General features: G+C 44.5%; 1 protein-coding gene across 2 annotated transcripts in view; it reads right to left on the bottom strand.

Annotated features, from left to right (window-relative positions):
- Positions 1-14,538, bottom strand: part of ift122 (intraflagellar transport 122 homolog (Chlamydomonas)) — a 171,828-nt gene that overhangs the window by 78,915 nt on the left and 78,375 nt on the right. For both annotated transcript variants that reach the window (XM_078543871.1, XM_078543873.1), the window contains exon 16: positions 6,305-6,358. In XM_078543871.1, the coding sequence (XP_078399997.1) occupies positions 6,305-6,358 (54 nt within the window). The remainder of the gene's footprint in view (positions 1-6,304; positions 6,359-14,538) is intronic.

The following is a 14,538-nucleotide window of genomic DNA, read 5'->3' as shown; positions in this document are numbered from 1 at the left end:
ATAGCACGTTTTTTGTTTCAGCGTGGTATGTCAATTATAGAACTTACCAGAATAATGCAACTGCCATTTTCTCTTTAGCGTGGATCCTGTACATACACCAGTAACCGCACTGTAACTGTGCATGCTCAGTATATTCTTTAAACTCTTCCCACTGATTTGCTCGCACTTCTAACCCAATCCCCTTCACTCATTACCAGTTACCCTCCCGACCCCCTCCCGCTCGCTGGTCCTTCCGAACCCCTTCCGCTCACTCCCAACACCCTCTTGCCCGCCAGTCCTCCCTGCCCCTCCATTCACTGGTCCTCCCACTCACCAGACCTCCCAATCCTCTCCTGCTCGCTGGCGCTCCCGACCCACTCCTGCTTGCCAGCCCTCCCAAAACACCCTCCCACATGGCAGCCCTCCCAATTCCCTCCCACTTGTTGGCCCACCCAGCCTCCTCTAGGCCCCTATTAATAAAGCCTAGGATGCTGCATGCTTTATTAACCAAGTTCTCAACCTGCCCTGCCACCTTCAATGATTTATGCACGCATACATCGAGGTCCCTCTACTCCTGCATCCCATTTAGAATTTAACCCTCAATTCAATACTGTTTCTCTGTTTTTCTCACCAAAATGAATCACTCTACACTTCTCTGCACTAAATTGCATGTCACTTGTACACCCATTCCACCAACCTATGTCCTTTTGAAGTTCTACACTAACCTCCTCATGAGTCACAATATTTCCAAGTTTTGTAATATTCACAAATGTTGAAATTGTGCCCTATACACTAAGGTCTATGTCATTAATATATATCAGGAAGAATGGGGGTCGTAACCTTGATTCTAGGGACCTCCAGTCTGAAGAACAACTGTTCACCACTACTCTCTATTTCCTGTCATTCAGCCAATTTTGAGTCACAGAATCACAGTGAAGAAGAGGCCCTTCGGCCCATCGAGTCTGCACCGACACGTGAGAAACACCTGACCTACCTACCTAATCCCATTTACCAGCACTTGGCCCATAGCCTTGAATGTTATGACGTGTCAAGCGCTCATCCAGGTACTTTTTAATGGACGTGAGGCAACCCGCCTCCACCACCCTCCCAGGCAGTGCATTCCAGACCGTCACCACCCTCTGAGAAAAAAAGTTTTTCCTCACATCCCCCCTAAACCTCCTGCCCCTCACCTCGAACTTATGTCCCCTCATGACTGACCCTTCAACTAAGGAGAACAGCTGCTCCCTATCCACCCTGTCCATGCCCCTCATAATCTTGTACACCTCAATCAGGTCGCCCCTCAGTCTTCTCTGCTCCAACAAAAACAACCCAAGTCTATCCAATCTTCCTTCACAACTTAAATGTTTCATCCCAGGCAACATCCTGGTGAATCTCCTCTGCACCCCCTCCAGTGCAATCACATCCTTCCTATAATGTGGCGACCAGAACTGCACACACTACTCCAGCTGTGGCCTCACCAAGGTTCTATACAACTCTAACATGACCTCCCTACTTTTGTAATCTATGTCTCGATTGATAAAGGCAAGTGTCCCATATGCCTTTTTCACCACCCCACTAACATGCCCCTCCACCTTCAGAGATTATGGACACACACACCAAGGTCCCTTTGTTCCTCAGAACTTCCTAGTGCCATGCCGTTAATTGAATACTTCCTTGTCAAATTACTCCTTCCAAAGTGTATCACATCACACTTTTCAGGGTTAAATTCCATCTGCCACTTATCTGCCCATTTGACCATCCCGTCTATATCTTCTTGTAGCCTAAGACACGCAACCTCACTGTTAACCACCTGGCCAATCTTTGTGTCATCTGCAAACTTACTAATCCTACCCCCCACACAGTCATCTATGTCGTTTATATAAATGACAAATAATAGGGGACCGAGCACAGATCCCTGTGGTACGCCACTGGACGCTAGAATCCATGGGCAGAATTTTACACCGATTGGGGCAGGCACGTGCCTGACCCATTAGCCGCGAAATCGCGCGAGATGGCGTCAGGTGAGCGTCCCAACGTCATCCTGTGTTCGCGCGATATTTCGGTCAGCGGACAAGCGCAAAAGTCAGAAGCGCGCCCGCCAACAATTAAGAGGCCAATTAGTGTAATTAAAGTTCCAATTGTCTCCGATTTTTCTTGGTCCATCCAACCTTACGGTTGGCGACAGGCGAATCGTCCAGGCGGCCTTTGCATTTTTGATGAAACCTCATCCAAGGGCGTGATGTGGGTTCCGTTATTAAATAAATAATAAATAAAAATCTATGGTCATTATTTTTATAACGTATATGTTCAGGTGACTGTGATGCTTGGACATTTATGTTCAGATTTTACAATCTTCATTTACTTGTTCTAAAGTCTTCAGCTCCCCGAGACCGCTCTCTGCCATCAGGGAGCTTTCATTCCACGCTCGCCTACGCCCGCCCTCCTCCCGCCCCGACCCCGGCAGCTCTGAGCATTTCAGCGTGTGCTTCACATTGGCTACCCATTAACTGGCCAGTCAATGTGAAATCGCGGTCAGAGGCCGGTCACGATCAGCGATCTGTTCCCCAGCTGATCCCAGGCGCACTGATTGCGCCTGCCCGCCGACCTGAAAATTCTATCCCATGTTGCTAGTGACCCTTTTATTCCATGAGCTCAAACTTTGCTCATAAGTCTGTTGTGTGGCACTTATCAAATGCCTTTTGGAAGTCCATGTACACCACATCAACAGCATTTGCCTCAACAACCCTCTCTGTTACCTCATCAAAAAACTGAACTAAGTTAGTTAAACATGATTGGCCCCTATCAAATCAATGCTGACTTTCCTTAAATTAATCCACATTTGCCATGTTGTTGCTGCCCTTTTATGCCATAGGTTTCAATTTTGCTACAAGCTTCATATGTGGTACTCTATCCCACATTTGCTCATGCTTGCCAAACTGCCTGTTAATTTTTTCCTGGATTATCGTTTTAAATGCTTCTCCACCACCATCATTAAACTGATTGGCCTGTACTTGCCAGGTTTATTCCCCTAAACCTTTTTAAATCCAGGTCATTTATCTACTTTTGTACCACCAGCCTTTCTCATACCTCCTCTTTATATCTTATCCAGTATCTCAAAAACCTCTTCATTTACCCGTAGCTTTAGCAAAGTCCTCTTGCTTGGTAAACACAAATGCAAAGTATTCATGTAGTGCTTCAGCCATGCCTCCTGCCTCCACCAGTAGATCTCCATTTCAGTCTCTAATTAAGCCCTTCGCTTCTCTGACAACCCCTGTAGTGTTAATAGACCTATAGAAGACCTTTGAATTCCCTATTCTTTAAATGCCAGTGTATTCTCGTACTGACCCTTTGCTCCTCACATTTCCTTTTACACTTCTGCTCTATACTCTTTAGATTCACCCGCCCCACCACCCCCCTGCATTATCAAGTTGACATATGTCTTTTCCCCTTTTCTGCTCTCTAACTCAAACACCCAGGGAATTCTGGCTTTTACTGCCCTCCCTTTCCCCCTTGTGGGAATATACCTAGACTGTACCCAAACCATCTTCTCTTTAAAGGCTGCCATTGCTCCATTGCATTTCTGCTTAACTCCCATTTGCCTAGTCAAGGTCTCTCTATGATTTGCTGAAATTAGCCCTCCTCCAGTTAAGTGTTTTAATTCTGTTTGTACTTTATTCTTCTCCACAACTAATCTGAACCTTATGATACTCTTATCATTATTCTCAAGATGCTGTCCCTCTGTGACATTCCTCACTTAACCCACTTCATTCCTCGGGACAAGATCCAGTAAAGTTGCTGCCTTCCTTGTTAGGCAGGAAACATACTGATCAAGAAAATTGTCCGCTCCTTTTTCCCTTCCCTATTGCTCCTGAATACCTTGTAAACATGAATATTAAGTATCCAATCCTCCATTTTTTTGAGCCAGGACTCAGTTATCGCCATTACATCATATTCCCACCTGGCTATTTGTGCCTGTAGTTAACCAATTTTATCAACCACACATTGTGCATTTAAAAAGGTGCACTCCAATCTAATTTAGATCTCTGTATTTTCTGTAATCCCACAGAATTAACTATCACTCACAGTCCTCTGTGTATCTTCCTTCTACTTCTTAATACTATGCTTTGGTGCTCAATCTCTTGCCAAATTAATTTAAACCATCCCCCAAAGACAAGTTAATCTGCCCGTTCTGTTCAGATACAACCCTCCCTCCTGCCACAGAACTGGTCTCAATGTCTGGTGAATGCGGTATATTTAGATTTTCAGGAAGCTTTTGATAAGGTCTCACACAAGTGGTTGGTAAACAAAATTAGAGCACATGGAATTGGGGAGAATATACTGACATGGGATGAGAACTGGTTAATGGACAGAAAACAGAGAGTAGGAATAAATGGGTCATTTTCAGGTACTACTAGGATCAGCACTTGGGCCCCAGCTATTCACAATCTGTATCAATGATTTGGATGTGGGAATTAAAGGTAATATTTCCAAGTTTGCAGATGACACAAAATGAGGTGGAAGTGTAAGTTGTGACGAGGATGCAAAGACATTTCAAGGGGCTTTGAAGAGGCTAACCATGTGGGCAAAAAATTGGCAGATGGAATACAAGTGGAAAAATGTGAGGTCATCCACTTTGGTAGAAAGAACAGAAATACAGAGTATTTCTTGAATGGTGAGAGGCTGGGAAGTGCTGAACTTCAAAGGGACCTGGGTGTCCTTGTTCATGAGGCACTGAAAGCTAATATGCAGGTACAGCAAGCAATTAAGAAGGCAAATGGTATGTTGGCCTTACTTACAAAAGGATTTGATTGTCGGGGTAGAGACGTCTGACTGCAATTTTATAGAGCCTTGGTGAGACTGCATCTGGAGTATTGTGTGCAGTTTTGGTCTCCTTACTTAAGGAAAGATATATTTGCCATAGAGGGAGTGCAATGAAAGTTCACCAAACTAATTCCTGAGATGGAGGGATGTTCCTGTGGGGAAAGATTAAATAGACTGAGTCTTTATTCTCTGGAGTTTAGAAGGATGAGAGGTGATCTCATTTAAACGTGGAAAGTTTTTGCAGGGCTCAACAGGGTAGATACGGGAAGGATGTTTCCCTTGCCTGGGGGTGTTAAGAACCAGGGGACACAGTCTCAGAATAAGGGGCAGGTCATTTCGGACTGAGATGAGGTGGAATTTCTTCACTCAGAGGGTAATGAATCTTTGGAATTCTCTGTCCAGAGAGCTGTGGAGGCTCAGTTGGGGTTGAGTATGTTCAAGACAGAAATCAATAGTTTTCTACATATTAAAAACATCTAGGGATATGGGAATAGTGCAGGAAAATGGCGTTGAAGTAGAAGATCAGCCATGATCTCACTGAATGGTGGAGCAGGCTCGAGGGGCTGAATGGCCTCCTCCTGCTCCTATTTATATGTTCTTATGAATATGAAGCCCTCCCTTCTGCAGGATGTCTCTAGACATGCATTATCCTGCCACATCCTTCTATTTCTGCTCGCACTAGCATGTGACACTGGGAGTAACCTTTGAGGTTCTGCTTTTTAACTTGCGCCCTAGCTCCTTAAACACTGAAAGCAGGGCACTCTTCCTTCCTATGGACTATGACTTCTGGCTTTTCCCCTTCCCCCTGCAAAGTGTTCTGCATCCTGTCCATGACATAACTTATCCAGGCATCAGGGAAGGAACATGCCATATGGGTCTCACGTTGATGGCAGTAGAACTGCCTGTCTATCCCCCTGGCTATCAAATCCCCAATTACTCGATCCGAATCTGAACCTACATTGCCTAGACCTGCTGCCCTATGAATTTAACATGCGTTACATCAAAGTTCCTCTTTAGCAACATAATCAGAAATCTGAAAATGTGACAAGCACTAACTGCAGTGCAATTTGTGAATTCCCGATTAGTCTATATATAAGTATCAGGTGGCTGCATCTGCACTGTAAAACATAGAAAATATACTGCAGGTGACTGTAAAAAGTGCCAGTTAGTACACAGCACCCCACGGACTCTTTATAGCTGACTTGACACCACATTGCATTTACATTCCATACAGTCTCTAATGGAAATTATGTGAGACTACATCCTGCGAGAAGTATTGTGCCATTCCCCTCCCGAGTCTGGAGGACCATGACTTTGGATTTACAGCACAACTTTAGAGTTGGTGGGAAGCCGTTCATGCTAAAGTTGCAGTGTCAAAGCACCATCAGTTTCAACTATGATATGGGCAACAGTTTTACACCTATGTTTTACTGTTGCTAAATACGTACAGTATAACATCTCAATAATGAAGATAATTAAATGGTTTACAAAGTAATGTTCTTACCTCAATGTTACTAATAAGCTCCAGATAGCGGAGGTCTCGCACTCTTATAAATGCCTGCCAACAAAATAAAACATTAAGTTAAAACATGCATGCAAATCCTACTCCACTTGAGCACATAATTCAGGCTGACACTCCAGTACTGTACTGATGGAGTGCTGCACAGTTGGAGGTGCAAATCTTTCAGATTAAATCGAGCCCCATCTCAGGTGGATATAAAATATCCTGTGGCACTATCTGAAGAACAGCAAGGGAGTTCTCCCCAAAGTCCTGCCAATATTTATCTTACATCGCTAAATGCTGCTTGTGAGAGCTTTCTATTTGTAAATTGTTTGGTCCTTTCCTACATTCAAAAAATGACTATACTTCAAGAGTACTTAATTGGTTGTAAAGTGCTTTAGGACATCTCGAGGTCATGAAAGGTGCAATATAAATGCAAGTCTTTCCTTTTCTCTTTTGAACTTTAGTGAAGCACAGATGAAGTGTTTTTCAAGTTACAATATATTGCACTGCTACCTGATAGAGCTCCAACATGCAGCTCCACAGATGAGTGGGATGTAGGCCTAATCCTGCCCATTCCACTGTATCCCAAAGAAGAGACATCAAATGCAGGCAAAGCTTTTCCTAGAGGTAGGTGCGATAAAAATCATCCCAACTGCTATTATGAACACACCCGGCTTCAAGATAGTGTCAGCTGGGCTTGAGGGCAAGTTAGAACATGATCTCTCAATGCCAGCATGAGTATGATACTTGTAATTCTAGCAGAAAGTCACTGATATTATGAATGGTGAGTCAAGAGGTTACAAAGTAGATACTGTCCCACTCTGGAAGAATTTTGAAAACAGTTTGAAAAGGCTTTCTCAGATACAGCACAATATTTTTTAAACCAGGAAACTGCCTGCAGTAAATTCTAGGACTTAGAAATTCCTCCCTGACTCCCTAAGTCAAAAAATCAAACAAACTCCATGTGACTGTGGATACTCATAATTTACCACTAGAAAGGGGCACTGCACATGCACTCCCCTCACACACCACCTTCCTCACACACATATCTGGGTAGGGTACTGGTTATGTTACTAGTCTAATCATCCAGAGAACATGATTTCAAATCATGGTTTGAGAATTTGAACTTAATTTGTCAAAATGTCGAAATAAAAAGCTAATGCTTCAGTTTAACAATAAAAAGATTGTGGGGTTTTATCCAAATAAATATTGGGAAAGAAATGTAATATCTGAATTTCAAAAGAAAGCAACATTTAATCTCCTGTCTATGGCCACATACAGTAAAGAGTACAACTGGCTCCTGGAGGTCTTGTCCTCTGGCTCTAGTGATTGTACTGTGTGAGCATCCTGTCACAGATAAACTTAGCATGTGGATTTAAGAACTATTACTAAAAAAGCAAATCACTCGTTAGGTCAATTTTTTCCAGCAATCAATATCCTCCTGAACACACAAGGCTACATGTTAAAACTGAGAGACCTGGCATAAGTCATTGAAGGTGGTGGGACAGGTTCACAGCACGGTTAAAAATGCACTGCCTGAGAGTTTGGCGGAGCCAGGTTCAATTGAAGCATTCAAAAGCAATTAGACTGTTACCTGAAAAGAAAGAATGTGCAGGGTTACAGGGCTTCTCCCTCTTCTGTAGGAGAAGGATACTAAGTGGATTGCTCATTCAGCAAGCCGATGCAGATAGAATGGACCAAATGGCCTCCTTCTGTGCCTTAAACAATTCTGTGATAGGAACTTCTACTGATGATTGCCATCCAGTGGCAATTCAGAGTTTCTGCATCTGTGTTATATCCTAATCCATCAATATCTGAGAGGAGGCTTTGTTCCACTGAAAGAATTTGTTTGATTCCAGACAAGTGGTTACCCAGGCCACAAACTGTTGGTACTATGAGAAATTGGTCTCCCAATCATTCCTTTAATGCACAAAAACCCAGCAAGAAAGTAATCAGGGATTGTATTAGATCAAAGGAAGAGGTACATCAAGTTGCCAGAAAAATGGTAAGCCTGAAGGTCGGGAGCATTTTAGAATTCTGCAAAGGAAAGACCAAGAGAAAGATTAAGAAAGGGAAAGCAGAATATAAACTAGCCAGAAACATAAAAACGGACTGTAAAAGCTTCTATGGGTATGTAAAAAGGAAGAGATTAGCAAATACTAATATGGGTCCATTACAAGTGAAGTCAGGAATAAAGGGGAAGAAGGAAATGGCAGAGAAACTAAAATACTTTGTGTCTGTCTTCACAGAGGAAAATACTAAAATCCTGGTCCTATATCTTATGTTCTTATATTCTACTGAGATCAATGCTAAGCCCAAATGGCTAAAATAAGAACTTATTGCAGCCTCTTCTCTCTGCTTGTATGCACTGGTGATGCCTACTCTAGATTCACAAAAAGCAGATTTGCTCTAGTTTTCCCATGGACAGCTCAAGATAGTAACCTCCATAATGAACCCATTCAACCCTTAATCACAAGTTCAGCATAATAATATTTAAACTACTTAAGACAGATGAGAAATACGTGACTTGAATATTCACAAAACTTTGTACATTGATTTCAATAGGGGTGTAGAGAGAGAGAACTGGAAGTCTGATCAACACTTAAACTGGCCATTCTGGCCAACGAGTCCTGGTTGGCATTCACCTCCCAGATGAACAAATAGCTCTATTAACATGTACCCTCCAGTAACCATCTCCTGTCAACATCTTTTTCTGTGCTTGCACTCTCCAAAACTTCCTTCAAGACACTGTAGGTTACCCAACATCTCCAGTCCTGATCTTCAGTGTTGGACATGACACCTCTCCCTGACCAACAATGTTGGACATGCACCCTCTCCAGCCCTGTCCCTCAATGTCAGACACGCACCCCCAGTCCTGCCCTTAGCATCAGACACACATACTCACTCTCTCCCTCAATATCAGATACTCACCCACTCCAGCCCTGTCCCTCAATGTCAGACACGAACCCCTCAGTCCTGCCCTTAGCATCAGACACACATGCTCACTCTGTCCCACAGTATCAGATACTCACCCTCTCCAGTCATGTCCTCAGTGTCAGACACTCACCTTCTCCCTGTCTCTCAGTGTCGGATACTCACCCCCTTCCTGACCCTCAGTGTCGGACATTCACCCTCTCCCTGACCCTCAGTGTCGGACACTCGCCTTTTCCCTGTCCCTCAGTGTTGGACACTCGCCCTCCGCCTGTCTATCGCTTTTGGACAAATCACTCCGTCCCTGGCCCTCAATGTCGGACACACTCACTCTGCCTGTCCCTCGGTGTTGGGCACTGAACCCCATCCCATCCCCCAGTGTTGGACTGAGAAACATAGAAAATAGGAGGAGTAGGCCATTCAGCCCTTCGAGCCTGCTCTGCCATTCATTATGATCATGGCTGATCATTCAACTAAATAGCCTGCTCCCGCTTTCTCCCCATATCCTTTGATCCCTTTCGCCCCAAGAGCGATATCTTACTCTTTCTTGAAAACATACAATGTTTTGGCCTCAACTACTTTCTGTGGTAGCAAATTCCACAGGCTCACCACTCTCTGGGTGAAGAAATTTCTCCTCATCTCAGTCCTAAATGATCTACCCCGTATCCTCAGACTGTGACACGCCTGGTTCTGGACTCCCCAACCATCGGGAACATCCTTCCTGCATCTACCCTGTCTAGTCCTGTTAGATTTTTATAGGTTTCTATGAGATCCTCCCTCATTCTTCTGAACTCCAGCAAATATAATCCTAACCAACTCAACCTCTCCTCATATGTCAGTCCCGCCATCCCAGAAATCAGTCTGGTAAACCTTCGCTGCACTCCCTCTATAGCAAGTACATCCTTCCTCAGATAAGGAGACCAAAACTGTACACAATATTCCAGGTGTGGTCTCACCAAGGCCCTGTACAATTGCAGCAAGGCATCCCTGCTCCTGTACTCGAATCCTCTCGCTATGAAGGCCAACAAACTATTTGCCTTCTTTGCCGCCTGCTGCACCTGCATGCTTACCTTCAACGACTGGTATACGAGGACACCTAGGTCTCGTTGCACATTCCCCTCTCTCAATTTATAGCCATTCAGATAATAATCTGCCTTCCTGTTTTTGCTACCAAAGTGGATAACCTCACATTTATCCACATTATATCGCTTCTGTCATGCATTTACCCACTCACTCAGCTTGTCCAAATCACACTGAAGCATCTCTGCATCCTCCTCACAGCTCACCTTCCCACCCAGCTTTGTGTCATCTGCAAATTTGGATATATTACATTTAGTTTCCTCATCTAAATCATTAATATATATATTGTGAATAGCTGGGGTCCCAGCACCGATCCCTGTGGTACCCCACTATTCACTGCCTGCCATTCAGAAAAAGACCCATTTATTCCTATTCTTTGTTTCCTGTCTGCCAACCAGTTTTCTATCCATCTCAATACACTACCCCCAATCCCATGCGCTTTAATTTTACACGCTAATCTCTTATGTGGGACTTTGTCGAAAGCATTTTGAAAGTCCAAATAAACCACATCCACTGGCTCCTCCTCATCAACTCTACTAGTTACATTCTCGAAAAATTCCAGTAGATTTGTCAAGCATGATTTCCCTTTCGTGAATCCATGCTGACTCTGTCCAATTCTGCCACTGTTTTCCAAGCGGTCAGCTATTAAATCTTTTATAATGGACTCTAGAATTTTCCCCACTACCGATGTCAGGCTGACTGGTCTATAATTCCTTGTTTTCTCTCTGCCCCTCTTTTAAAATAGTGGGGTTACATTAGCTACCCTCCAATGTGTAGGAACTGTTCCAGAGTCTATAGAATCTCGAAAGATGACCACCAATGCATCCACTATTTCTAGGGCCACTTCCTTAAGTACACTGGGATGTAGATTATCAGGCCTTAGGGATTTAGCGGCCTTCAATCCCATCAATTTCCCCAACACCATTTCCCTACTAATACTGATTTCTTTCAGTTCCTCCCTCTCACTAAACCCTGTGTTCCCCAACATTTCTGGTATGTTATTAGTGTCCTCCTTCGTGAAGACAGAACCAAAGTATGTATTTAGTTGGTCAGCTATTTCTTTGTTCCACATTATAAATTCCCCTGTTTCTGACTGCAAGGGACCTACATTTGTCTTCACCAACCTTTTCCTCTTCACATACCAACAGAAACTTTTACAGTCAGTTTTTATGTTCCCCACAAACGTACTCTCGTACTCTATTTTCCCCTTCTTATTCAATCCCTTGGTCCTCCTTTGCTAAATTCCTCAGGTCTGTTGTTTTTTTCTGGCCAACTTGTATGCCTCTTTCTTGGATCTAATACTATCTCTAATTTCCCTTGTAAGCCATGGTTTGGCCACCTTTCCTGTTTTACTTTTGCGCCAGTCAGGAATAAACAATTGTTGCAGTTCACCCATGCGCTCTTTGAACGTTTGCCATTGCCTATCCACCATCATCCCTTTAAGTAACATTTCCCAATCCATCATAGCCAACTCGCATCTCATATCATCATTGTTTCCTTTATTAACATTCAGGACCCTAGTCTCAGGATCAACTACGTCACTCTCCATCTTGATGAAGAATTCTATCATATTATGGTCGCTCATCCCCAAGGGGAGGCCCAACTAGATTGCCAATTATTCCTTTCTCATTACACAATACCCAGTCTAGGATGGCCTGTTCTCTAGTTAGTTCCTCAACGTATTGGTTCAGAAAACCATCCCATATACACTCCAGGAATTCCTCCTCTATGGTATTGTTATTAATTTGATTTGCCCAATCTATATGCAGATTAAAGTCACCCATAATTACAGATGTTCCTTTATTGCATGCGTCTCTAATTTCCTGTTTAATGCCATTCACAACATCACCACTACAGTTTGGGGGTCTATATACAACCCCCAGTAATGTTTTTGCCCCTTGGTGTTTCTCAGCTCTACCCATACAGATTCCACATCGTCGGAGCTAATATATTTCCTCACTATCGCGTTAATTTCCTCTTTAACCAGCAATGCAACTCCACCACCTTTTCCTTTTTTGTCTGTCCTTCTTAAATACTGAATATCCATGGATGTTCAGTTCCCATCCCTGGTCACCCTGCAGCCATGTCTCCGTAATCCCAACTATATCATACCTGTTTACATCTACTTGCGCGCTTAATTCATCCACTTTATTGCGAATGCTCCTTGCGTAAAGGCACAAAGCCTTAAGTCTTGTCTTTTTAACGTTACTTGTCCCATTCCCACTATTTTTCACTGAGGCCCTGTTTGATTCTTGCGCTTGATTTCTCCGCCTATCACTTTTCTTATTCCCCTTTCTGTCTTTTGTTGACATTCACCCCTCCTCTGTCCCTCAGTGTTGGACACTCGCCCGATCCCTATCCCTCACTGTCGGACACACCCGCTCCCTGTCTCTCTGTGTCGGGCACTCACCGTCTCCAGTCCTGTCCCTCAGTGTCGGACATGCCCTCTCCATGCCCCTCAGTGTCGGACACGCAACCTCTTCAGTCCTGTCCCTTGGTGTCAGACACTAACACTCTTCAGTTCTTCCCCTCAGTGTCGGACACTCACCCTCTCCCCGTCCCTCAGTGTCGGACACTCACCCTCTCCCTGTCCCTCAGTGTCGGACACTCACCCTCTTCAGTCCTGCCCCTCAGTGTAGGACACACCTTCTCCCTGTCCCTCAATGTCAGACATTCACCCTCTCCCTGTGTCTCAGTGTCCGACACTCACACCCTCCCTGTCCCTCAGTTTCGGACACTCACACTCTCCAGTCCTGTCCCTCAGTGTCAGACACTCACCCTCTCCCAATCTCTCAGTATCGGACACTCACCCTCTCACTGTCCTTCAGTGTCGGGCACTCACTCTCTCCCTAACCCTCAATGACGGACACTCACATTCTCCTTTCTTGTACCTCATTGTCTGACACTCACTCTCTCCAATGATGTCCCTCGGTGTCAGCGACTCACCGTCTCCCTGTCTCAGTGTCGGACACTCTCCTTCTCCCTGTCCCTTAGTGTTGGACGCTCACCCTCTCCCTATCTCTCAGTGTCAGACACTCACCCTTTCCAGTCGTGTCCCTCAGTGTCAGCCATTCATCTTCTCCAATCCTGGCCCTCAGTTTCGGACAAGCACCCTCTCCCTGTCCCTCAGTACCGGACACTCACCCTCTTCAGTCCTGCCCCTCAGTGTCGGACAATAGCCATCTCCAATCCTGATCCTGTGTCAGACACACGCCCTCTCCCGTCCCGTCTTAGTGACGGACACTCATGCTCTCCGATCCTATCGCTCAGTGTCAGACACACACCATCTCCACGTCCCTCAGTATAGGACATTCACCCTCTCTAGTCCTATCCCTCAGTGTCTCCACAGTCCAGTCCCTCATTGTCGGACATCTCACTCTCCCTGTCCTTCAGTGTCGGATACTCACCCTCTCCAGCCCTGCTCCTCAATATAGGAGGCATACCCTCTCCAGCCCTGCCCCTCAGTATAGGAGACAGGTACTCTCCAGCCTCAATGTAGAATAAGCACCCTCTCCAGCCCTGCTCATCAATACAGCGTACCCACCTTCATCAGGCCTACTTCTCACTGTGGACTACTCACCCTAGTCAACCTTTGGTTGGTACTGTACAGCATGCTCAGTATGCCTTCATTTCACCATAGCACCCATGGGTAAGAAAAGCTTTTAGCGCTAGCTCACCAGCCAGGCAGAAAGAAACATTGCCACCATTTCTTTGGGCTTAAAGAGAGCACGGAGGTGAAGAAAGGGAAAAAGACTAAGTGAGACATACGTTTTGGTGGCAGCACAGCAGATGGTGAGAGAGATCAAAAGTAAGCTGTTGATAGGAGGAATATGTGTGGAAATAAAAAATCACAAAGAAACAGCATAAAAATAAGGTAGATAATGAGGCAGTGAAAATAAAGAATAAAGGGAATTGTTCACAGAGATGAGCAGTGAGATCAGTTCTGACCCAGAGTGGTAAATGTCCTGGGTTCCTTCAGTACTTTTGCAACACTGATTCTCATTTGTCACATAGCCAGCACAGAGCAATCAGTGATTAAGGACAAATTCTACAATCACAGTCTTAGTGTTACAGAGACACAAGGGTATGCTGGCAGGCTGATAGACACATGGATAAAACTACTTAGCTTGCTCTGCAATAAATTATGAGGGGCATAGATAGGGTAAACAGGAAGGAACTTTTCCCCTTGGTGGGGGGATCAATAACCAGGGGGCATAGATTTA

This window comes from Cetorhinus maximus, chromosome 6 (assembly GCF_964194155.1).
Source record: "Cetorhinus maximus chromosome 6, sCetMax3.hap1.1, whole genome shotgun sequence".
Taxonomy (NCBI): Eukaryota; Metazoa; Chordata; class Chondrichthyes; order Lamniformes; family Cetorhinidae; genus Cetorhinus; species Cetorhinus maximus.
The sequence above is the reverse complement of the archived record's forward strand: the minus strand, read 5'-3'. Positions and strand labels throughout refer to the sequence as shown.